The 27,152-nt window shown below is 34.4% G+C and overlaps 2 protein-coding genes and 1 long non-coding RNA gene across 4 annotated transcripts in view; 1 reads left to right on the top strand and 2 right to left on the bottom strand.

The window, feature by feature from the left end:
* The window catches only part of LOC106111443 (muscle calcium channel subunit alpha-1-like), a 62,344-nt gene extending 52,004 nt beyond the window's left edge, over positions 1–10,340 (bottom strand). The window contains exon 1 of the mRNA XM_013293538.1: positions 10,148–10,340. The gene's annotated coding sequence lies outside the window, so the exon portion shown is untranslated. The remainder of the gene's footprint in view (positions 1–10,147) is intronic.
* Positions 10,341–15,921: 5,581 nt separating this feature from the next.
* On the top strand, positions 15,922–18,223 carry LOC106111335. The gene is made up of 3 exons (XR_001226155.1): positions 15,922–16,026; positions 17,062–17,250; positions 17,918–18,223. It is a non-coding gene; the product is annotated as an uncharacterized LOC106111335 (long non-coding RNA).
* A 5,166-nt stretch (positions 18,224–23,389) lies between these two features.
* The window catches only part of LOC106111404 (protein transport protein Sec24C), a 16,776-nt gene continuing 13,013 nt past the window's right edge, over positions 23,390–27,152 (bottom strand). The window contains exons 16-19 of one of the 2 annotated variants that reach the window (XM_013293475.1): positions 26,581–26,772; positions 25,936–26,129; positions 25,003–25,143; positions 23,773–23,861 (exon numbers count right to left, since the gene is read on the bottom strand). In XM_013293475.1, coding sequence (XP_013148929.1) covers positions 25,009–25,143; positions 25,936–26,129; positions 26,581–26,772 — 521 coding nt within the window. In that variant the 3' untranslated portion in view covers positions 23,773–23,861; positions 25,003–25,008. Of the gene's footprint in view, positions 23,862–25,002; positions 25,144–25,935; positions 26,130–26,580; positions 26,773–27,152 lie in introns of both variants that reach the window. The other variant, XM_013293474.1, reaches the window with a different exon arrangement.

The raw sequence follows: 27,152 nt of genomic DNA, 5'->3' as shown, positions 1-27,152 counted from the left end.
ATAGACACGACTTTAAGCAAATCTCATTCTCCAGTTGGGATCCTTTGGGAGATGGCCTTAAAGGATCGAAATCTAATAAAACGACATTAAATTAAAACGGATTTCTAAATGTTTCGTTTCATTTGATTGCTATTTTTTATCCATAAACTAATAATTATTGCTTTATTTATTTATATTTGTATTAATTTTCATTATTGTTAATCTATACTATTATAAAGCGTAAACACATACTTCTTTGTTGCCTAAGATGTCAGCAATTACAGCATATTTTTGAATAATTATTTTTTTAATAAAAAGCCCTACACTTACGTCACGCTTTATGCTATATGTTTTAACGCCATTAAACTTAGGGGGTAAATATTTTGGATAAAAACCTTAATGTGGGAAAGAGACCATAAGTTACTGCCAACATCAAGGAAGCAATATTGCCAAGGTTTGTCATCTCATTTTGACATTTGCTATCAATATATTAATAAAATTTTAACAATTTCAAGCGGAATAAGCCGCACGGGAACAGCTAGTTTATTTATATTTGTATATTAATTTATATTATAGTTAAATTAAAGTAAAAGGAATTTAATAGAAGATTCAAACGTAAAAATTATAGCGAAAAATGGTGAAACCTACATGTCTAAATTAAAAATCGAAAACCCTAATTTATTGTAATTCTCCTCTAATAGACAAGGCTGACTGTCTCGTCGAATACATTGTGTGACGTCATCCATCCATGTCTCGTCACGAGACATTCGATTATAAAAATTAAGTCAACAGGGCATCTATACTATTGACATGTCTTATTTTATTCTGGAGCCAAATTATTGTACTGTGTTTATTTTTTAATTGAAACTTTGGACAATATTTTTGACTTTATATTAAAGTTAATTTTTCTATAGATAAGTAGTTAAAACTGATTTATTTATCTCGATGGTTATGCAAAACGGACAGATCTAAAACATTGTAATTATTTTTAAAGAATGACATTAATATAATAAAGTAAACACCAAAAACTAGCTACCCTTAACGTAAAACACTAATGTAAGTGGAAGTAAATACGAACAAATAGGCTCGATTAGGAAGGGATGAGGGTTAATCCCTTATTTATCTCTGCTTATCGCTAAGGGATCGAAACACGAATACATTTGTACTAATTTACTTCGGATACGTCTATTTACAAAATTGATTACGTCTAATGAAATCTGAACGCAGATAAAAGGTTTTATATAAATAAATATAATACAGGACGTTTTTATAATATTTATAGAGCAACTTTCGCCCGCGACTCCGTTTGCGTGGGATCGAAAACCAAAGCAAGTAGCCTATGTGTTCTTCCAGACTATGCTCTACATCTATGCCGAAATCTTCGAGATCCGTTCAGCAGTTTAGGACACAAACTCTAACATCCATCTATAGGATTATTCCCAACCGTCATCCCGCTCTGTCCCCACATGAAAAGGTTTCATCCGTCCCACCCTTTAGTCCCATTATTCTAAAGTTATAGAAACGTTATGAAATAAAGTAAGTTCCCACCGCCCCCACGTTGCAAAGGTGGGACGGAATAAACTTTGTATTCTCATCTGATCCTATGTGGGACAGAGCGGGGTGACGGTTGGGAATAATCCCATCTATCTAAATTTTCGCATACATAATATTAAAAAGATGTAAGTTGTATTCTCTTTACATTCAATAATATACAATTTATTACATTTTTTTATATGAGAAGGGGGCAAACGAGCGGCGGGAAGACAAAGTTGGTCAACGACGCACATGGACATCCGCAACACCAGAGGAACTACAGATGCGTTGCCGGCCTTTAAGGAAATGATAGACTCGCTTTTTCAAGGACCCTAAGTCGTATTGGTTTGGAAATACCGCCGAGGACAGACCGTAGTTAGTTTTATATCGTAGTTAGTTTCTTTGTCCATAAAAGTCTAAACAGGGGTGTGAAAATATTTCTTCAGGAGAATTAGTTGACATAACCGTTCACAACAAGAAATTAAAGTTAATAAGGGGTAAAAGTGTAAAAGACTAAACTTTACACGAAGGAAATCTCGGACAAAATTACGACAAACTTGGTTAATAATTAATTACAGTAACCAGTTAATAATCCCAGATAAGAAAAATAATTATAATTTTTTTTTTTATAACAAAAGGTGGCAAACGAGCAAGCGGCCACCTGAATCCGACAAAATGGCGAAGCGACCGCTGCCCATAGACATCTGCAATTGCAAATGCGTTGCCTACCCTTATCCGACAGAGAAGGAGATGCACATAAAGAGGATATTTCCCCTACCTATGTATCTCCTCCTCTGTCAAATCCACTTTCCCTTCCCATCCTCTCCTCATAAGAAAAGGGCGGTAAAGAAAAAGGGACTCAAATTAGGCCTCTGGCACCACACTCATCAGACGAAACACGGAATTGCTTCCATTTGACGCCTGTCTTCTGTGTGGTCGTGGTATTACACCGGGCGTGCCGGCCCATTCGTGCTAAGATGTTAAAGCGGGCACTACCACTGTTAAAGTATAAACAATGTTTCCGTAATAAAAAGCATTCATAGGAAGGATAACGGCTTTGAATATTCAGTTCCGACAGGGCCGCAGCGGGCCGAGTCTGAGCGCCTCTGACCTACTTACGACCTGCGAACGCAATACCGAAATATCATTTACGATAAAGTGCTTTTTATATTTATCTATTAATCCTATCTGAAGTGTACCTCAAATAAATAAAACATTACTTTTTTACCTAGAAAGAGATGGATGTATTGTGTGAAAGGTGACATGATCAAGAAGGGAGTGACTGAGATGAGAGATGATAGAGTTATTCAGAGGACCAAAACCCGGTGTGACCCTACGGGAGTATAAGTTGATGATGGTAGAAGTTATTTTTAACTTTATTATACAACTAGCTTCTGCCTGCGACTTCATCCGCGTGGAATTAAAAAAGCTGAAGTGAGTGAGTTCTTCCAGACTATCCTCTACCTCTTTGCAAATTTCATCGAGATCCATTAATCCAATTAAGCTGTAAACCCTAACAAACATCCATCCATATAAACTTTCGCGTTTATAATATTAGTAAGATTTAAGTTATGCCCCCTACTTTGTAGCTTATGTGTTCTTTCAGACTATGTTCTATCTACGCCAAATTTTAGCGACATCCGTTAAGTTGTCCTAAGAGATACGTAGTAAACAAGTTCCTTGGTTATTACCAATGCGCAAGTTTTGATGGAAGGAACACAGCCTTTTATCTACTAATATTTTAGTAGATAATTCTTTCATGTTTGAAATCAGCATTTAAGTGAAACAAGTGAAGGCTGTACGGATATTTTACTAAGAAAAGATTCAAGTATTTTTAAGTGGTTAACAGAGCTAGATAAAAAAGTTAATGAAATGCAAGAAATAACTGCGACCTACTTAAAATGCATTTGAAATTTAAAAAAAAAAACAAAAATTTTTATGCTCGGAAAGTAGAGTATTCTATACAACTTTTTTTTAAGGTGGCAGACAAGTGACCACTTGAATTCGTCTAAATAGCGAGGTAACCGCTGCCCATAGACATCCGCACGTTACTTTTAATCAACTGGGTACGGGACGCACAGAAGTATATTATTCATAGACTTCAAAAATCCACATACCCTTCCCATCCTATCCTTATCAGAAAAGGGCGAATTTCTATTCTTTTATATCTATTCTATGTATACATCTACACAACAATTGGAGTGTCTGTTTGTAAATCGCATTTAGAAAATTTTTGTCTGTCTGTCTGTCTATCCGCAAGCCGGGTTTGTTCCGGGTAATCTCCGAAACGGCTAGACAGATTTCGACCGGACTTTCACTGAAAGGTAGCTGACATAGACGGGCATGTTATAGGCTACTTTTTTTTAATTCCACACTGTCAAAATGGCGACTGGACCTCTATCTCTGGAACGGGTGAACCGATTTGGACGGGACCTTGACTGAAAGATAGCTGGTAGAAGATGCACGAGGGAATGTAATTGATGACTTCTTTAATTCGCGCTAACGAAGTTTGCGAGCGACAGCGCGTTGCAAATAAATATGATCGTTTAAATGTAGGGTAGACAGCAATCACACAAGCAAAGTTTACTACGAGCTTTGAGTTGTTTGAAACTAAAATTGATACTCAAGCTCACATTGAGGTAAATAGAATGAGGCTTTACAATGCACTCTAAGCCTTAATTGTAGCTTTGAGCGTAAACCCTTGTCCGTTCGAGCGTGGCATTTTGTTAAAACACAAAGAGGGGTGGTTTCTGTTATGGGTTGTGGCATTTGGTAAGAAGATTTTTTGGACAATTATCTGTCGTAAAATGGAAACAAATACAATTTAGATAAATAAGCTATTTCTACTTTATAATATAATTAAGGACGCACACCTTTGACTAAACTATCGCACAACTGTTTAGTCGTGCTGTGATTCTTATGAGCACATCTGTAGGTGCGCATACTGCTTGTGCAACTAAATAGGTGAATTGGCTGCGAAAAAATAGACAATCGCATATTAGTTGTCTGATAGTTTGGTTTGCGCCCGCTCTTAATAACATAGATGAGACATAGGTTTCCATTTCCTGTCCTGATAGTACAAAAGTTTTGACAAGCGCTGACCTAGTTTGCAAGATTCTCGAACATCCCGTAACGCATGATTGGACAGGTAACATATCGTTGTCTCTCTTTATCGTACTATAATTTACTGCTGTCTCTTACTAACATTAAAAAGGAGAATCTCATTTAGGATATTGTTTTTTGTTTATTCCATGTCATGTTCTCCAGAAAAATATATGACAGCCTTTAGGGACAGCTCCGCTTACGTCCTTGGGATAAAATGGGACATGTTTCTACTAACTATGTATAGAATAGTACTTTGCCTTTGTACGGCGAAGGGCAGGGTGGATGATGGTCTACAACCACATATAATATTTTATAGTTATAGCTGTTGCTCGCGACTTCGCCCTCATGTAATTAAAAATGGTATTCTATGTTACTCGTCAGTAACATAGCTTTCTAATGGTGAATGAATTTTTGCTATCGGCCAAGTAGTTTTTGAGTTATTTCAATACAAAAATACAAATCTTTCCTCTTTATATTAATATACACTAGTATAGATATAAATTATATATTCTATCATATTTATAATTAATAAAAATTACTTTTAGAATACACTCTGTATAATAGTTACGACTACGGCCTCGTGACCCGGTTTCGTCGCCCGTGAAATGCTGGTTTATTGCACTTTTTATGCAAACGCGATGTCACTGATAAAGCTCGCAGTGACGTAGCTGATATATTTGAATAATAATTAAATGCCTTTAATGAATACAAGACTTGTGACGTTGCATTATATATTACTAGCTTTCACCCGCGACTTTCCGAGTGGAATTAAAGATACAAAATATGCCTATGTGTTCTGCCAGACTATCCTCTCTATGCCAAATTTCATCGAAATCCGATCAGCCGTTTGGGCTACAAACTTGCGCATTTATAATATTAGTAAGATAGTTATCGCAAAAGAACAGGCCCTTGAATTCGCCTAAGGAGACTGCAGACCTTGTTTATCTTTATGGAAGAGGGAACGCACAGAAAGATGTTCCACCTCTTCTTCCTTTCTTTACAAGAATAAGATGGGAAGGGTAAGAGACCAATTTATCTTCCGCTTTCGTAATACACATACATTTCTTAATTGAATTCAACATAGATATGTAAAATATCAGTACAAAGGTAGACGAGGTGAGGCGAGGAGATGCACTTACATTGCAAAATTCAACTCACAGTTTATACACGTATGAAACCGCTCTTGTGTAGGGTGGCCATGTAGCATTGACATTAAGGAAATTCCTAGATACAGTTATAATGAAATATTAACACTATATGACATTTAAATTGAAATTAATAATACATGTGAATAAAGTAAAGAAGAAGTGTGAAGTAAAGAAGTTTTACACTAATTCCTTTGTTATTTTAGGTTACATTACAGGACAGGACATTACAGGATTTCGCCCGCGACTCCTTCCGCGTGGAATTAAAAAAAAACTAAGTAGCCTATGTGTTCTTCCCTACACCTATGCCAAATTTCATCGAGATCCCTTCAGCCGTTTAGCCTTAAAACTCTAACAACATCCATCCATCCATCAATCTAAACTTTCGAATTTATAATATGTATTAGTAAGATATCAATACATTATAATACTTTTCCAAAAAAAACTAGGGATTATTCTAATTATACACTTACAGTGTAGTACTTTTAGTTAAAATGGCAGAGAAAATTTTACGTTCGAATTTAACACTTCAAAAATTTAGTACTATCTCTTTGAAAATAGTTTTCCTGGTTACCCTTGTCCCGGAAAGCCACTCTGCGGGATTCAATCAAGGCGGGTGATGTCCGGGAACAACGGCCGCTTGCACCCCTCAACCCCGCTCAACCCCCTAGCTCAGCTTTAAGGCTTTGTTACGGTACGTGTACAAAGCCTTTAAACTATACTATATCCTAAAATTGCTTTTAAGGGAACACAAAAGTAGAATTGTTAACTAAAATGAGAAATCTATAAATAGATATTTACTTAGACATGTTTTTATTATTATCTGCATAATGTATTTTTTATATTATTAGTCGGCAAAGCAAGTTGCCACCTGAATCCGCCGAAATGGCGAAGTGACCTCCGCCCATAGACATCCGCAATTACAGATGCGTTGCCTACCCTTAATAGGCCGAGGAGAAGATGCACATAGAGAGGATATTGCCTTTCTTTGTGCGTCTCATCCACCGTCAAATCCATGCCTTCATATTCCTTCCTCTTAAGGAAAGGGTGGAAAAGGAGAGACTAAAATTAGGCCTCCAGCACCTCACTCATCAGATGAAATGCAGAATTACTTCCACTTCACCTCTGTCTTCTGTGTGGTCGTGGTATTACACCGGGCAAATCGGACCATTCATGCGAAGATATTAAACGGACTCTACCACTGTAAAACTTTTTAATAAAAAAACAAAACCGACTTCCAAACAAAATACACTAAAAACAAAATATTCTCAAAAAAACAGTACACTAAAAAGTAACGAAATAATTCCTTCAAAATATTAAACCTCCCTTATTGTAGCTGTTATGTCTGTATTTTTTACAATTATTATTACTTTGATGTCGGTGTACGAAATGTCGTCGCGCGATTTTGAGCTAAACTATTTAACTACGTCGTAGTCTTTGACTCCAAAAATCAAACAAAAAAATGGGACCCATCTGCAAGCATTACCTTTCGGATAAAAAATGAATTATCATAATCAGTCCACTAGCGGCGGAGTTATGCCGTAACACACATAAAAAAAAAATAAAAAAAAACATACAGACGAATTGAGTACCTCCTTCTTTTGGGAAGTCGGTCAAAAATGTAAATGTAGTGTAAAATATATTTGATCCAAGTAAGATTAGTAACTTTTAGCCGAGATATTAGTCGTATTACTTTCGTTTTATCTAAAAAACTGTTGAATTTTCCATCTCAATTTACGCATTCGTTGCATCAAAACTTTCCCCTACTTTTACCCTAACGCGTCAGCGCCTCCTAGTGACAGATGGCCTAGTTACTCGTATATAGTTGTAATTGAAACAACTAGAGCTAGGTGAGAGAGTGGGGCTGCCAACACTTACGAAACCGTGATATATCGTGCACAGATGACAAGTGAGCGCTAACGTTGCCAAAATAGGCCATGAGGACAGCATTGTGATCGGAAAACTGCAGATCTGTGATGATAATCATATATAATACTAGCTTTCGTCTGCAACTCCATCCGCGTGGAATAAGAAAAAACAAAAGAAAATAGCCTGTGTTTTCTTCCAGACCATCCTCTATATCTATGATAAGTTTCATAGAGATCCGTTCAGCTGTTTAGGCTACAAACTCTAACAAACATCCAACCGTCCATCTAAACTTTCACATTTATAATCTTACTAATATTATAAATGCAAAAGTTTAGATGTAAGGATGTTTGTTAGAGTTCATAGCTTAAACGGCTAAACGGATTTCGATGAAATTTTCTATAGATGTAGAGGATTGACTGCTAGTTGACGTCTCTTATATGTAACTTAGACTACTTAAAAGTGAGGTAGAGACTGGATTATGTAGGTACTATACTTGGTTATATTTTTAAGACTCATTCAGATTAATGAAACATATAAGAACGGTAGAAGAAACACCCGAAACTGACGTTTTTAGATGTATTAATGTAGAAGCTAGATATGAATATCAGGACCGAGGCAAATAGATGTCCGTGGTCTCTGCCTACCCTTCTGGGATAGACGTGAGTTACGTTGTTGTATTTTTAAGGTATTAACCAAAAAAACATTTTTTACATGAACAGAATACTTAGAAAACTGTCATCCATTCAGATTTATACCATACTAGCGGTTGCCCGCGACTTCGTTCGGGTATTAGAAAACATACGAACTATACTCGTATAAATAATAAATAAGCTACGTATCCCTCGGAAACCGGACATTTCTCGGGGGTGAACCTTATCTCATGTGTACTCTAGATTATGTTTTATATCTGTGCCAAATTTCAATAAGATATGTTGAACCGTTGTAGAATAATCGAGTAAACATTAAAAAACTAAATTAATGAATCCCATGGGAACCGTAACTTATCCCGGGATATAAAGTAGCATATGTGTTCTTCCAGATTATGATCTACATCTGTGCCAAATTTTCATGAAGATCCGTTTAGCCGTTTAGGCTACAAACACTAACAAACATCTATCCATCTATCGTAACTTTCGCATTTATAATATGCATGTGAAACTCTACTTCCCCTTAATAATTCAATTTTAATCAATTACTTCGTAGAAAATATGATGACACCATTGTCATGTCATTTGTGGATTTTACTTCCTCGCAAATTGCGTTAAATTTAAATAAAATCCCTTCATTTATATTCCACCGAAAAGTTTGACAAACGCGTCGCTAACAAAAGTTTAACTGCAGACATTTGAAATGTTACGAATTGTTGAATTGTTAAACAAAAGCTCCGATTAAAAATCAAATACCTTTTTGTACGTTGAATGGTAAATTGAAAAAAAAAAACCTAACCAACATTATTCATACAATTGTGTAAGATCTAGTTTTTTGTAATCAATGAAAAGAGATGTTTTATGTATAAAAATTATTAACAGATGAATCTAGAAAGAAAACTACACGAAAATATCGAAATTTGCAAGAAGGTAGAGTTCTCAAACATATAAGGAAAAAAACAACATCCTGTTGACAATTTTTGAATTGTCATTTCCATTTTTATTACCTTTTTTTCCGTCAGAAAACCTTAAGTAATAATTGTACCTTGTTACACTGATAAGATACACCCATACAGATCGTCCGTGCCTAATGAGCGATGGCCGTCTGACCGACAGATTACGATCGGCCCTTATCCCTTAGAACCTGAACCCAGGCCAAGTGTCAGTGTACGTACTAGGAAACTATACATAACCTAGTTTTTCAGTGACAAGTTTAGCGTTTAAAATATTGAACATCACTTAACTCTAACTTAAGAGCTTTTAAGTTAATCTATAAATTAAATTAATAATATTAATGTAAAGATATTAGTAATCTTTTAATAACTATTGCTTAGTTAATTATTTTGAAAGACTTTTCACTTGAAGCTTTTTATCGTGTCAATTTATTAAGAAACTGGTGGACTTTTTATGTTAATACCTTGTACTATGTCCTATAATGATGGTGAACTTATGGACACTGTTTTACAATTATCGTAGTATAGTACAGAGTCTAGTACTGGTACAAGATATTAGTAATGATGCGAAATATTTAAATTTCTAATGAAACTTCTAATTAAAAACATTAATTTGAAATAAGAAGTTATAACAATTTTAAATTTATAAATTGCTTATTTTCTTTGATAGAATTTATTTTCATGTTCAACTTATGTTACGAAATAGTTAAAAAAATTTACACGATTTCTAATTTGAATAAAAAAAAATCGTAAAATAATTAAGACGTAAATTTTAAATTAATTACAAACATAATTAATTAATTACAATTGTAATTAATTAAATATACGAATGTAATAAATTATTGTACAATTCTATTTTCTACGAAAGAAAATCGACAAACTATTTAAAATTATTAAAAAAAAATCCATAACTTACATATAACGGTGAGAGCTGATAACTAGACAGGCGAAATATATCCCAAACACTACACTAAAATATTCACATTTCTCATATACACAAACACAAAATTCACAACAGCCATATCTAGTATCATGAATTAATGGTTAACGCCTCGTTATCTTTTTTTTTTAATTTTTTTTCTAGTATTTGTCGGAGACGAGGTGTTGAACGTTCTGGGCGGACGACGTGTGAAGTGCGCGCGCAATCTATCGCAGCGAACTTCAGTCGAGTGCGCGATGTAACGGAGACAACTTCAGACGGTGCTGTGACCTCGTTTCAGTAGCCCAGTATGATTTATTTTCGAAATGGCAACGTACAGGACTGTAAGTCTTGATTTCTTTTTGTAATTTAATTGTAATACAATGTGTTATATATATGAAATTTTTTTGAAGAATATATCTTGATGTAATTTCAGTACTCAGCAATAGAGTCCCAATTTTAACGTAGTTTTATTTGAATTAATCTTTTATATTTTACATATTTTATACTAGAAAAGTTTCCTATCATAAAAACATTAATGCAACTAGCTATAAAATTTAATAAAACCTAGCTCGTATGTCTAAAAAACTGAAGAAATTTATAATAAAGATGAAAGAAAAGTTTAAAAATAAAAATATTTGTATATTGAAAATACTATGGGATACGTAAAATCTTTTGTTGGACGAAATATTTCTAGATAACTAGATATTTATAATTCTATAAAGTATAAGAGATAGGTTTTAATTGTATTTTACTAGGAGACCTTTGACCATGTATTTATCTAGCACGAGTATTAGGGATGGTAGACATTGTCATTTGGCCTTCATGTAGACGCAGCTACGCTCTCGTAGCTATGACTCTCTAATCATCCCTCAAAATTTACTGACACTTCAAGAAGCTCTCTCTAGACAGTTGGATTAATGGCCCGGTTTAAAAGGCGGTTATTTTAGGAACCGGACGCATAGTGAGGAGGTTCCTTTCTCTGCAGCCCTGACCACTGGTTGCTTGAGTCATGGGATTCCGCAGCCGGTGGACTTCTATTTTTATATAATATGTGAATTATAAATGCGAAAGTTTAGATGGATGCTTGTTTGTTAGAGTTTGTAGACTAAACTGCTGAACGGATTTGAATGTAATATGGCATAGATGTAGAGTATAGTCTGGAAGAATATATACGCTATTTTTGCTTTTTTTAAGATATTAAACCTCCATTTACCACGTACCTATACCTTCATTATTATGCTACAGAATTAAAATTAATACAAGCATCACTAATTCCACGTACTGTCTCGCACAAAACCGGTAAAGTATCGCAGGAGGGGGTAGATGACAGCTTCCCCCCGCACCCTTAGATAACGTCGCCCGCTGTCACCGACCGACCTCACCGCACGACTGTACCTAGTTGTACAAAACCCATGAGTTTAACTTCCTGGAACTCTTATTTTCTCATGATTAAAATATAAAGTGTATATGGTTAATACGATACTTTATGGTTATTTAAACTGGTTTATCGTAAAAGCTTTTATTTTCCTTAACACTAGTAACGTAGTACAAAAATAATTAAACAAAATCTATCATTTGTGAAAATCATAGCCCCTTAAACATAGCAAATCGCAATGTACACTATCATGTTATTGTAGACATAAAGTAAGACCTCAACCTTTGACAAAACTATCGCACAACTGTTTAGTATGCCATGATTCATATGAGCTTATATGGAGGTGCGCTATTCGATTTTTAGTTGTGCAACTAAACAGTTAAATTGGCTGCGAAACAATCGACAACAGTTTTTCGATAGTTTAGTCAAAAGTATGCGCACATCTAAAGACTCCAATGTCTCAGTAATTAAAAAAAGCTTGGTGCTACTAACGCACTCGTCGGGTTATTACTTCGTTACGGGAACGACAAAGCGGCAAGGAATTTGTGAGATTCGGGAGTATATTACACGAAAATTAAGTTTCATTTTAATAACACGACAAATATCTATGTAAATACGTTACAAACACCAGTAGTAAAATGCTGTAAATTGAATCGTTGGCGTTAAATTTAACTCATTTACCCTGTCCCACAACTGACTGATAGAGGCTTGGATAGCATAACCCTTAAATGCATAATGTTTTCGTTTTAAATACCATAAATTGAACGGGTAGTAAATTGAACATAGATAAGGAAAAAAAAATGATTTTTGAATAGTTTATTGCGTAAGGAAGAAAGCACTGATGTATAAATGCATCATCACGCATTTAAGGGTTAAAAATGACGTCACTCTCACATATTTTACAAGTTGAATTGTTGTTAATTTACAATTTGGTGGGACAGGTCCTATAATAATGTCAATCAAATGTAATGCGTTATACAAAAATATGAAGTTAAACGGATGAGCGCGGTTTACTATAAACTAGCCCATAACTTAGGATGTTATCTTAAGTTGTTCAACACTAGCCTTGTCTGTGACGCCGTCCGGACAGAACTAAAAAAAATAACGTAGCCTATGTATTCTTCCAATCTATGTTCTACATCTGTGACAAATTTCATCGAGATCCGTACAGCAGTTTTGGCTACAAACTCTCATAATCTATCCATCTAAACTTTCGCATTTATATTTTTATATTAGTATGATAGATATCAAAAATCTATATATGATTATTCTGGTTAGATATTGCATTTATGTATATGCTTGTCCTAATATCAAGCACGGAACAAACTTAGTTATAGACTAGGCCGCCTGGCGTCACTCGGGCGACTCAACTAATAATGTTATAGGACGTTCTGCAATATCATATGAGAAATTACTAAATATATATAGAGAGACTTTGCATATAAAATATACCCTTAAAATAAATTTAGTTAAAGCAAAAGAAAATTAAATATCTACTGATATACTTAAATAGTTAGCGTTTTCCAACTTTTCAGAATATAAAATAATAATTTTAATTCAGTAACGAAATGTGAGCAAAAATATTTACAACGAACTAATCCTTGAGCAAACATTAACTCTGAAAGAAATTTATAATTACGATCTTACTAATATTATAAACATGAAAGTTTAGATGGATGTTTGGTAGAGTTTGTAGTCTAAACTGCTGAACGGATCTCGATGAAATTTATCACAATAGAGTCTGAAAGAATGCATAGGCTAGTTACTTTTGATTTTTTAATTCCATGCGGATGAAGTTGCGGGCGAAAGCTAGTATAAAATACAAAACTTACAAGGTATACCAATAGGTATATAATATTAATTATCAAATCAACGACAAATCACTTACCTTTTTATCACATGAAATTTGAATTCTTAACATTTATTTAATATCTTCACTAAAATCATACCACTTATAACCACGGCGCGTATTACACTACGTGAATCATTCGAATATTCTTCCGGGAAAATTCACATAAATATGGCAACACTCAGAAAATCCCACCGCTCACATTCCGTCAACATTCGTCACTGAACACTTGAAAACGGAAGCAATTATCATACACAAAAACGAAAATCTGTTAATTTTAAATAAAGTTTCTTTCTCTCTGTTAGAAATGCGCGTGCGACTTCACCGCGCAGCGCCAGTGCTGTAGACGTAGCTGTATCAATCTAAAATTATCGATATATTTCTTCCGCAATAAGTTTTCGATGCCGCGTTATGGCTAATTTTAGTCGAGTCTACGTTATTTTAACCCGGAGCGTTTTCTGGAATTATAATAGCTTCAATTCCAAGTAGTGTGGAGATTTTTTCTTAATCCGATTAGACAATACGCCTTTATAGATTCTCTTATTTGTAGTGCTGTTTAGAAAATCATTTCCTCTTACTACTAACTACAAATCGTATTATACCAGATATTTTCAATGATAGTTTGTAGTTTACAATATTAAGTTATTGGTTTACATGAATTGGTTTTACTTTTCAGTTTAAAAATTAAAGCTTTCTTAGAAATGCCTTTCCCCGTATATAAGCGTATATCGACGTATATATGACGACGGCGTATATAACGAGATGTTCTATCATTAAAATACCTAATTGCACATGTTTATAGTTTGCAGTCACTTCGTTATTTCAGCATATCCCGGTGGCTACTTGCTCGTTTATCACCGTATAATAATAAAATATATCGATAAAATAATATCGACATTTATCAATCCCTAACAATCAAAATCCTCCCATAACATCGGTAGAGTTCGCAACAATTTCGCACTGAGTTTTCCGTTTACAAATAGTAGTGAAGCAATTGTTAGATGAATCTATAATTACTTTGAAATAGATCATTAGCCAATAAAACGATATCGAGATTAATAGATTTTTAAATGATTGCTTACTAGTTTTAGCACGCGACTCTGTCTGCGCGGAATTGAAATAAACATTTATTTATTAATTATTTGACACCTGTAAACTCTAACAAACATTCATCTATCTATCTAAATCTGGCATTCATAACTAATGCTAGCTTTCGCTCGCGACTCCGTCCGCGTGGAATTAATAAAAAAACAAAAGGGATTAGCCCATGTGTTCTTCCAGAGTATTCTCTACGTCTATGCCAAATTTCATCGAGATCCGTTGAGCCGTTTAGACTACAAACTCTAACAAACATCCATCCATCTAAACTTTCGCATTTATAATATTAGTAAGATTAAGTAAGAAGTAAGATAATGAGAAAACAACCGTGTAATCTAAAAGAACAATTGAGCGATACAAGATAAATTATTTTATGCAGAAATTCGTTGTTTAATAAAGTGAAGTTAAAATAATGGTGATTTGTAAGTACTAGTTTTAATATTTAGGCTAACTTTGTGAAAAAAACAGTTCTGGATTAATAATTATTTATATTTTATAAATATGAAAGATTTATATTTTTGTATGTATTGAAATAACTCAAAAACTAAGCAGATTTTAAATATCCATACACTGTTAAAAAGCTACGTTATCACTGAGTAACATAGGCTATAATTTTCAATTTTTTTTAACGCGTGCGAAGTCGCGAGCAACAGCTAGTGATTTAAAATGAGAATATAACTATGTAAGTTCTGGGAAACATGTTGTCTAAAGGAAATACTTGTTTTGTCAGTAAATTAAAAATTTTTTACAGTTAGAAAAATCTTGCTATTATTTTTTCTGTAGGGGTCATACTTTTTAACTCTCTCAGATGTAAAACAGAATGTATAATTTACTCACTTCTTTTAGGTTTAATTTTGTCTCGTTGTCGGAAGTGGGTCATTATCGTTATGTTTACGAGCCGCTGACGGCTTTAATGACTTGTTAATGACACTCTCTAATGATACAAGTCGACATTTTCACGATTTTCAATAATTAAAACTTTTCGCTTTATTTTTTTTAGATTTTTCATATTTATAGTTGGTTTACCTTGCTATTGATCGAAGTACGTTGGATTTGTTTATATATACTAATATTATAAAGAGAAAAGATTTGTATTTTTTGTATGTATTGAAATAATTCAAAAACTACTGGTATGATTTCAAAAATTGTTTCATAATTAAAAAGCTACGTTATCTATGAGTAACAAAGGCTACTATTTTTTATGGTTTCCATTTTCACGCGGGCGAAGTCGTGAGCAACAATTTCTATATAAAGGACTTAAGTTCACGAAAGAGGTTATTGAAAAAACATATGTTGTAGGATCTCAGTCCCCTCTGCTTTTCTTAAAAAATATTAAAAAAAAAAACATTTTCCTCCTTGTTTTTGTAAAATATCATAGAGAAAAAATTAATTGATTTTAAAAAGTTTTAATAACACTAGAAATATGACCTCGTTTCCAATAAACAAAACAAACAACAAGGTTTTCAAATATTACAGTTCTATTTGACAAATCAATCAAAATTTCAGTGCAAACCCACACAAACCGTATTTAAAAAATTACACAAAATTCCGGTAAGTTTAATTTGTTATTACAAATCTAATTTATATGATCATGTAAGAATTTACAAGCAAATGAGTGGATAAATTATAAAGGAAATACATCGAAAAAATAGCCATAGTCTAATGGGAATTGCTATGTTATTTGTCTTTACTGGTGTTAATTATTTTTACGGCCATTAACCTTTCATATTATCTCGGACAAATCTGCATAAGCATAGAAAAAGTACCTTGAGCTATCCAACCTCTGTATCTAGTAGATAAATTGTGTGTTAACTAATGATCGGATATCTAATTCAGTTGTCAGAATCTTATTGTGTAGCGCTTTAAAGCGCAAATGGTAAAATAACTTATATATTAGTGTATTGATTGTGGCTTTGACACAAAGTCGTTGCTATTCTTCTTTGACCAAGCCTTTTTATAACAGTGGTAATGCCCGCTTTAACATCTTAGCACTGCAGGGCCGGCACGCTAGGTGTAATACCACGACCACACAGAAGACAGGCGTGAAATGGAAGCAATTCCGTGTTTCGTCTGATGAGTGTGGTGCCGGAGGCCTAATTTAAGTCCCTTTCTCTTTACCACCCTTTTCTTATAAGGAAAGATTGGGAAGAGGAAGTGGATTTGACGGAGAAGGAGATACATAGGAAGAGAAGATGTCTTTATGTGCGTCTCCTTCTCTGTCGGATAAGGGTGGGCAACCCATCTGCAGTTGCGGATGTCTATGGGCAGCGGTTGCTTCGCCATTTTGGCGGATTCAGGTGGCCGCTTGCTCATTTGCCACCTTATGTAATATAAAAAAAGCCAGTGTCCCTTTAGTCCCTTTCTATTTGCACCCATTTCTTAAAAGGATAAAAAAAGAATGTGAATTTGATGGTGCAGGAGACGCATATGAAGGGAAAATATCTTTATAAGCGTCTCCTTCATACAATAAGGGTTGGTAACTGCAATTGCGGATCTATGGGCAGGGGTAGCGTTGCCCTTTGAGTGGATTCAGGTAGTCAATTGTTTGATACCTTATGTTATTTAAAAAAAGTTTGTTTTTTACAGGTATGAGCAGTTATATCAAAGCAGGATGGTGAAGCTGGTGCTTGGTGGATAGCGTACGATGGGCCTGGTGCGCGACGCGCTCTTTCTCCTGCTAACTACTCTACTCGCTGTATCCTCTTTTGCCGCCGCCTGCACGAGGAAAGTTTACATCGCCTGCAAGAAGCCTGCGCCCTGCGGGGAGTAACTAAGGTACACCTTACTAAGTACAATCAGGGTATCCGGCGGTGTTCCACTTACAAATCATTACCTTAACATGACAAACGTCTCTTCTTATAAATTATCAATTGGGCAGCAATAGTCGACGACGGGATTATAATAAAAACCATTAATGACCGACCTTTTTTCGTAAAAACATATTTAAAATCGTCATCCTATTGGTTCCGCGTGATCTCAATGTGTTCAAAACTTTAAAACAACTGTACCTGAACATTGCCAGTTTCCCTGATTGTATATAACAGTAGCAACTTTTGACTAGTGAGCCATTATTAATTAGTACTCAAGGCGAGATTCCGAGTAACGCAGCGGTCTGCAAATTAATGACAAACAACAGTTCTTTGTTAGTTTGTATGGAACCGATATCGAAACTCGATTGATGTTGTCGACTGCTGTGTTCGTGGAAACCTTGCCTTAACAGCTTTCGCTGTTTAAAAATTCGGTTCAACAATCTTTCTAATTAATTAGTGTTATGTAATGATGTAAAAGTTTTATCGTATTGCTGTCATTGAATTATTTGCGCTAAAACATCCAACGTACGACTGATGCGATCAACTATTAGTTACAATAGGAAGTTTTTTCACTGACTTTCTACTATTTAGAAGTAAAAAAGAAATCCTGCTCAACAGTTGGATGATTTCAGTATGCCGCTGTTTGACCTCAGCCGCTTAGTAATTCTGTCTTTGACCATCCTCGCGCTGGTGTTGTCCGGAGCCCGCGGTTGCAAAAAGAGCGTCGCCTGCACAGGGCGCCCCCCTTGCCGACGCGGCCCCATGGGGAAGTAACCTCGCTGAACATGCTAGAAACCATGGATAAATCTAAACTTGTTTGCAGAGTCTGTCCGACTTATCTGCTGCGGAAATATGAATATTATTATGCATTTATTTCTTAATCAGTATTAATGTTGACTCAATTTCTTTGTATATACGTAATAAATCTCTAGAAATAATTTTTCTTTACTTTGTAGTTAGTTACCTACGTGTTGAGAAGTATCGTTTTGCGTTGATCCACCGTCGTGTTCTCTTTTAGATTAAGTTTGTAGTTAATTGTTATTGTTTGGTGGAAAGACACAAATCGATATTTTTCATTTGCAGGACCTACGAGATATGATGCAAGTTTGGAACAATTCAAGCAACTGCACTTCAGATATTGAATGAAAATATTCGCGCTAAAATAGTTGGAAGTAAGTATTTTAAAATCAGAATCGATTGCTCATACAATAAAGCATTTTTATTATGTTAAAAGGTTATATAAGAAACAGAAGGTGTCTGAAACGCTTGATAGATAGAGTTAAGCAGTGTTTGAGTAGAGAAACGGCATGAAACTAAATGTAGAGTGATTTACATGTCTTCATAAGACATTATGCCGCGTTTGTTCATTCTACGTTGATAATCGCTACCTAAAATGCCGCTAAAAGACGTGTCTCTTCAAAAAAATACTTTTAAACATATTCTATAGTTATAGAATCACGATGTACATAAACGAGTTCTTCCTGGTGTTACTCCACATTCTGGTGTCTATGGCTGAGGTGATTCGTGCGAAGGGAGACAGCGAGCAAGCTGGGGATGCTCCAGATGGCTACCCGGGAGTTAAAATCGTCTACAAGGTTCGAAGCTAACGTAGCTATGACACGGTTGAATAATACACTAAAAAACAAATGACTACCCTAACACTCAGGAGATGCCAATTGACTGACAAGCATCTTTACTATCCTCCTCTTACTAATATTATAAATGCGAAAGTTTATATGGATGTTTGTTAGTGTTTGTAGCTTAAACGGCTGAACGGATTTTGATAAAATTTGGTATAGATGTAGAGGATAGTTTGGAAGAATACACAGGCTACTCGCTTTTGTTTTTATTAATTCCAAGCGGACGGAGTCGCGGGCGAAAGCTAGTTCTTCATAATTTGTTGAATTGTTTATGATACAGAAAGTTTAGTTGTTTTAAACATCCATCTAAGAGCACGCACATATTTAACTAAACTATCGCACAACTGTTTAGTCGCGCTTTGATTATGAGCTTAGTTATATGGAGGTACGTGCACTAGTTGATTTTTAGTTATGCAACTAAACAGTTGTATTGCGATACAATGGATACCACAACAGTTGTGCGATAGTTTTCAAAGTGCGCCCGCTAATGTTGAACTTATTTTCAAAACAGAAAAATAAGTTACATAGTTCGGAAAAGAATTTCATAATAATTCGTCAGATAAAAACATATATTTTTAATAATAAATTTGACGATAAATTGCTCTTGTATTTGGTAGTGGTATCCTACGATAATTCAGTGCTTTTATTACAGATGCGCCAGTAAAAATATTGCGTAAACATTTATTTGGAAATCTTTCTGATCTACCTGACAATTTCACAATTGTTTATTTATAAAAAAATGGAATAAAGCATCTTGACATATTGAGTTATTTTTTATTTTATTCCATGAACAACCCGCTGGGACAAAAACACCTGTTCCGTAGAGCAAGAGAGAGAGAGAAAACAGTGGAAGAGACATAAAAATTATGTATAAAAGACGACGTTGGAAAGGTTATGAATGGTAATATTAAAAAGAGATGAAAGGGATATTTTAAAAAACTGATGAACGAAGAGATTGTTTGGAGTGAAGTGTTCGAAAACTGCCGGTTAATATTTGTCTGGTGACAAGCGTATGTTGATTAGAGTTAACCCAACAGGAGACAAAAACTTTTACGTGTAAAACATACAAATGGCAGTAAATGTAAGGACTTTTGTAATATTATCCTTGAAAATTACGAGTTAAGTTGGAGACCCTTTTAACGTAGCAATGCTACGGCTAACGTCTCTGCAAACAGGTATACATTTTATAGTTGCTACAATTTTGCACCTTAAGTATAGAGTATAAACTTTATATTCCAATGACCGGTGTTGTGTAGGACAGAATTACTAAATAGAATTTTGTTCTCGTTAATTTCGTCTCATTCATTCAAAATGTCTTTCCGCAAATGTCTGATTTACATTCCAATTGTGGAAGTCACATTCCAAGTGTTGAACTGTCCAGTTCTACAGACCACTGGGCTGGAATACTAAACACACTATTTAGAGAATATTATAACGCCCGGCAAACATCTTGAACAATTCATTTAGTTGCGTAGAAGTCAATTTTTGGGTCTTTTTGCCGGGGCATGGGGGGATGCGCGCGCGCTCTTGCTATTGGTTAATCAGTCGGCCTTTGCGTCCCGCTTCTTTTCCCATGTTCCGTTTACTCCCGAATACACTTATCTCCAATTTTGCTGGCCCAATTTCGCTGTTACTTATATTCGGTAATAATTGTTTATAATTTTTTTTATTGTTGTTATTATTGAGTCTCATTTGTTTATTATTGTTAAGTTTTATTTGATTGTTATTGGTTTGACTTTTCTTGTTGAGTATGCCACGAAAAAGTAACATTGTTCTAAAAGACAAGTCAGGAAAATAGTACATGATGTATATTGTTTCATGACACAAGAATCATCTAAAGAAATTGCACAAGCTGTTTATGCATGTCTGTCATGTTCTTAAAATTTAAAATTGAATTTTTTCATTCCTAATTATTACTAATACTCAAAATATGTCAATTATTTTGTCTAAAAGTGTACGTGCGCGAAACTTCCCCCACTACGCCGCTTTTTGTTCAAGAAGTTTGCCGGGCGTTATACTTACTTACTGCGTTGGCGCAGCGACCCAAAGTGGGTCTTGGCCTACGACACGAGAGAGCGCCAGCGTCGTCTGTCTTGCGTTGTCGCCTGACAGTCGAACGACTCTAGCTCGCTATTTTATTATATATTTTAGAGAATATTATAATTATCCCTAATTGGTTTATTAAAATAAAACAAAAATATAAAATAATGCGAATATATTTATTTACACTCAATTACAATCAAGTCTTAAAATGTAGATTATAAAAAGTAATATGGAAAATGACTCCTACACTATAGTCGCGGAGCCAAAAATTATTATTTATAATAAAACCACAATAAATGAACTTTGAAAATTGACCGCAAACGTTTGAAAATTACATTTTGACTACAAGATCTGTTAAAACACAATGTCATGTAGATTAAAATAAACTCTAAAATACATAAAATACTGTTTTATAAATGTTCACTGCTTACATTGGAACGGAACTATGCGGCCACCATAACATGACACCTAAATGACGTAGTTTTAAATGGCCAAAGTTAGATAACCAAATTATACTCATACAAATATCATAATAATGTTAAAAAAATGTATTCATTTGTTATTATTATTTTTAAAAAAGTATTAAAATAACTACATATATAAATTAGATTAAATGAAAAAAAAATGAAAATTATAATGTAAAAAGTCCTCGGTAATATCGAAAGCATAATATGGATATGCCAGACATTTTTTAATGAATCGTTTGTTCATAATTTTTTTATAAAATTACAAGACAATCGACTTTTTTTTTAAATTATCAATATATGATACAAAATTATCAGATTAATATTAAATGATATACCAAATGACATAACGAAAATTTAACAAGCAGTCATACAAAAACTAATGAATCCCAAATTAATTTCTATACAATCTAATAACATTTATATTAGAAAATGTTTCCAGAATTGGAGTTAATGTAATTATTATCCCTTTATTTTATATACAAGTTAATACTAGAGTCTAGTTTTGTCAAACTCTGCAGATTACATTTAAGTAATACATAATATTTCATATATATTCAAATCATGTACAGGACCAGTCTTGTTTTGGTCATTTCTCGGCAGTGATAGATATTTAAGAATTGGGCATTAAAACAAACGGATACATGTTCAAATATATATTTATATATGTAATATTACAAACTTTTAACTGATCTATAATCTAATTTAGCAACATAGAATAAAATTACAATAAAACATGGGACATACAATATTTGAAAAATAAACATTTGACATTTATACAGGATCGTATCCATGTTATGTATTGTAATTTATTTCTTACATACAATTCATTCATACATTTACATACATTACATTCAAGCCAAAATCAGATTTATTTCTTTAATATCTGTTTTCACACGTTCTGAATGATAGGCCTATCTATCAGCTGAAAAGCACAGCCTTAAGTAATATGGAGGCATCATCTGAGCTTTTTTTTGACCAAAAGTTGATTTTATCTCATTAATATGAGTTTATGAGAGAGAGAGAGAGTTTTTTATTGATTTCACGGTCAATAAATATTGTTTTACATATCGATGGTTGAAAAGCTATTTGTTTTATGCGCCATTGAGTTAAATGTTCAAGAGAGCCATTAAAAGTTTTTAGAAAAAAGCACAAAAATAATTTCTAGCAATAATATAAATTGTAAAATATTCAGACGGGTTTTAGATTGAAATTACTATATTTCTGCATACTTCATTGTTTATAAACGACGCAAAAATCATCTATTCTGGACTAATTATTACATATTATAACTATTACATGTAAGCAATTGTAGCCTAAAATGGCGGTTGAAAATAGCCTTTCATCCGTCGATATATTTTTTATTATCTATGACAAATTACCAAAAAAAACTGATTAGTCGTGTTCTAAAAACCTTAGTTTAAACAGTTTCCATTTCCAGAATATAATATGAGGAATAAATTAACAATATTATGTATCAACATACAGAGTGTCCAATTCCCAATTACTAGTGTGTCTAAATAATCTAGATTAGTTTGACAATTCACTTCAAATATAGTAGGGATGGTTGTGTAAAATCAGTCATGAATCTTATCGATTTTCGATTTTCGATTTTTATTCTTATAGAAGTTAGAATCGATAGATTTATTGTTATAACTTATGACATGAAAAAACACTGTTTTTTTTTAAATTAATAATGACCATAACAAATAATGAGAGTAAATAAATGTTTATTACTACTACAGCCGTACGTAATTGAATTGGATTTCGCTATTATTTCTGTCATCGCTAAATTCTCTACACTATAATCAATACTAGAATTGTCCTATAAATTAGTTAATAAGAAAATAATAATTTTAGTTGAGTTCGATAAATATTTGAACCGAATATCGATAGTTCAAAATTGTTCGCTGCGTGTTTCGTCACTACGATACCTGTCTATTAAGTATGGCATTTGCCTTCATACAAATTAAATTCGATACTTCATATGCGTCATTTATCAAACTAATCTATCTTATTTAGACAAACTATATAACTTCTAAACTGTACATAGGCTGTTTACTTTTCCTAAATTATTGAAAAGAAACAGTCTAGTGTATACAGGTGTTCACTTTTTCCAAACTATTTCGTTCAAAGTACACTGAAATGTATATAAAAATGTGTATACAGAGTGTTCAAATTGTCAAACCTATTATTTCGACATGTTATTCTGAAATACTAATCAGAGTATATAGAGGGTGTTTCAAATATGTTGGCCCATCATTCGCATGTGATGACATTAGATGCTAACGCTATAGCAAGGCGCGTATCTCCTTGTGTATCTGGCAGAGGTAGTCGACGTAGGAGGCGCTGCCCTCCACGCCGCGGTCCTCCACCAGGAAGTGCCTCAACACCGTCTCCAGCTTGTCGTGTTGACGCATTATTGTTAACTATAACAATTAAAAAAAAAAATATAATTGTGATTTAATTTTTTTTTCTTCATATGGAATGTGTAGATTCAAATAGATAATAGAATAATGGACCACCCTGTATGATTCAAATATTTATAGTGGATGAAATGATACAGAATTGGGAATATTTTCATTTTTTTATGAATATCGTTTGCCTTTTTCCGTAAATATGTTCCCATTGCCTTAAAATCTTGCAAACAAAGCCGCGAAAGCAAAAATTATAATTTAAAAGCAATTCCCTTGTGTACCCAATTTTATTCATATAAATGTAATCATATTTATTTATATGTAGATATTTCTTTATTAATTCTAAATGATATTAAAAACTTATGAATCTCGTATTCTTTTACAAACGATTACACAAGTATTTTGAAGATATTTGAATGAAACTGAAAGATATCATTTATAGATAGTGTATAGACAAAATAAATGGTAAGCGACAAAAATAAAGCAAACCCTTAAAGTAGGGGACCTGCAAAAAGCACCCAATAAACACCATCACCTGTTCCTCACACTTTTCTTAAAGGAGAATAATTTATTGCCAGAGAGATATAGCAATGGCAATATGCTGCTTGTTGCAAAATTCCACATGACACATTAGAAAATATTCCACATGACGCATGATGCAATATGCCGCATGATATAGTATTACACATGACGCATGTTGCAATATGCCGCTTGAGATAATATTCCACATGACGCATGTTGCAATATGCCGCATGAGATAATATTCCACATGACGCATGTTGCAATATGCCGCATGAGATAATACTCCACGTGACGCATGTTTCAATATGCCGCATGAGATAATATTCCACATGACGCATGTTGCAATATGCCGCATGATATAGTATTACACATGACGCATGTTGCAATATGCCGCTTGTGATAATATTCCACATGACGCATGTTGCAATATGCCGCATGAGATAATATTCCACATGACGCTGAATGAGTTACCATAAGGTGTAAAACATTTCATAAAATCACCCGAAGAATGCCATTCAATCATGCAATGCACACATATTTGTGAAGAAAAACATGCATAGAATCCCATTTGTATCCCAGCGAGAAAGCCTTAACTGGCGTTTAAACTGGCTTGTCCAGTGGTCGTCCCTACCCCTAACTATAGCATCTTCTGGACGAGCTTGTGCGTGGCCATGAGGCTGTCGACGTAGCCGTCGCCGGCGACGCCGCGGTCCTCCACCAGCAGCCGCCGCAGCGCGCCCTGCTCCGCGCTGTGCTGCCCCAGCACTTGCAACTGCCCGCCCACAGACTCAACTCACACGCATTCATACATACTATACATATATACACTAAACAGTAATATAAAATTATCAATTTATTAACAGGGACTGATTTCATGATGAAAAATTTCCACTTTTGATAGGCTTTTTAAAGAAAAACTCATCTAATGAATTTTCAACAAATTGCTATTTTGTTTACTATTAATTTGCATTGTAATAAGAGTTTTTTTTTTATTAAAACTAATTTTTATTTCATAAAATGTCGGGAATGTCATTTAGGAACAATAATTCTAGCACATTCAAGCAGAGTGCATGCAAGTTACTGAACAAGGAAGAAGAACAAAAACCATATACTAAGAATTAAAGACAGAAAACTATACAACACTCTAACGCAAGCAAATAAAATACTTTTAACACTGACAATATACATGCAAATTATAAATACTGCTACTAAATAAGGTTCTGTACTATTTTGTCCCATTTTTACAGAAAAATATATCCAAATGGATATTTAATATATCAATTGGGTTTTCAATTAAATGATTTTTAGAGTTTCAACAAATTTTTAGCCCTAATTGAAATTTCAACAACAATTGTGTCCTAATTTCGGTTTCAACTAAATTTTAGTCCTATTTGGAGTTTCAGATATAAAAGCAGTATCAACTACATTTTTGTCTGTCAAAGTTTCAACAACCATTTCACGCCGAATTAGGGTTTCAACTAAATGTTATGCTCAATCTCGGTTTCAACTACATTTTAGGCCTACAGTTTCAACTACAAAACCCCAATTGGACAGTTGTATTTACCCGCATGGCGCAGCGGCGCTGGAGACGTATCTGGTGCACCAGGTCCCTGGCGGCGGCGCTGGCGGGCGTGTCGAGGTGCGGCAGCTCGCACACCTGCGTGTCCACCTGCTGCGGCGAGGGGGCGCCGAAAACCGCCGCCACCAGCGCGCTCGGCGCCAGCGAGCCCACCCAGATTAGGATGTGGACGCCGTTCTCTGATAAAAAAAAGGTTATTACAATGAAATATATCAGAAATGTAGAATACAGTCTGGATATTGGCTTAGTAAGTTTTATTGTAATTCATCGAATGCAGGCAAAAGTAAGTAATGATATAAATATTAAGTACAGTCGAGGAATCTAACAATGTCGCATCTTAAAAGATGTAATCGCTTAAACGTTTTGTATATTTTGAGCCACCCAGAACTAATATTAATTATCCCATCGTTTGCGTAACTCACGAGCACCATTGTTGTAAAAGCCGTAGCTTGTCTCGTGGTACCCAAGGTATAAATTTGCGTTAATTTGTGATTTTAGTGTCCAAGTTATTTACGTAATACAATATCATGTAGCGTCGCGTACTATAAGATTGTGTAAGTCGCTTAGAAACTCGCTAATTTACCTTATGTACATGTAAGACAGGTTTCCACATTAAGTTAGTATACTCACCTAGTAGATATATCCCGTGATCGGAGATCTTGTCTATGGAGGCTCGCAGGGGGGTGAGTGGGGCGGAGGGAGCTTGCAGGACAGTGTGCAGCGGCAGCAAACGGGGGTAGGTGTGGGCCAAAGACTGCGACACGTCAGCGCAGAGCGCGCGGTACATCGCACACGAACGCTCGTCGCACGTCACTTCAGGACCTTAAATAAGAAAAAAATCATTATCAACCTACTCCTTTACCTATAAAAGATTACCTCAGTAATCTTCAATACACATTTTTAACAACCGTAAAAAACTCTCTAGAGTAGACCAGATTAGATCACTACTGTACAAATAAGTAGAAACTAGATTAGAACATTGTTGAACATAATAAACGTAAGTAGTACATTGGAGATCAGAGTAGACCGTAGTAGACTAGACTACACAGTAGTAGAACTATGTAGAGTAGATTATGCAAGACTAGAGTAGACCATAGTACTCCAGAGTAGAACATAGTAAACCTGAATAGAACACAATACACTTGAGTAGAACATAGTACATCTGAGCAGAACATAGTACACCTGAGTAGAACACAATACAC

This window comes from Papilio polytes, unplaced genomic scaffold, assembly GCF_000836215.1.
Source record: "Papilio polytes unplaced genomic scaffold, Ppol_1.0 DF824169.1, whole genome shotgun sequence".
NCBI classification, from domain to species: Eukaryota; Metazoa; Arthropoda; class Insecta; order Lepidoptera; family Papilionidae; genus Papilio; species Papilio polytes.
This window is presented reverse-complemented; position numbering and strand designations above follow the sequence as displayed.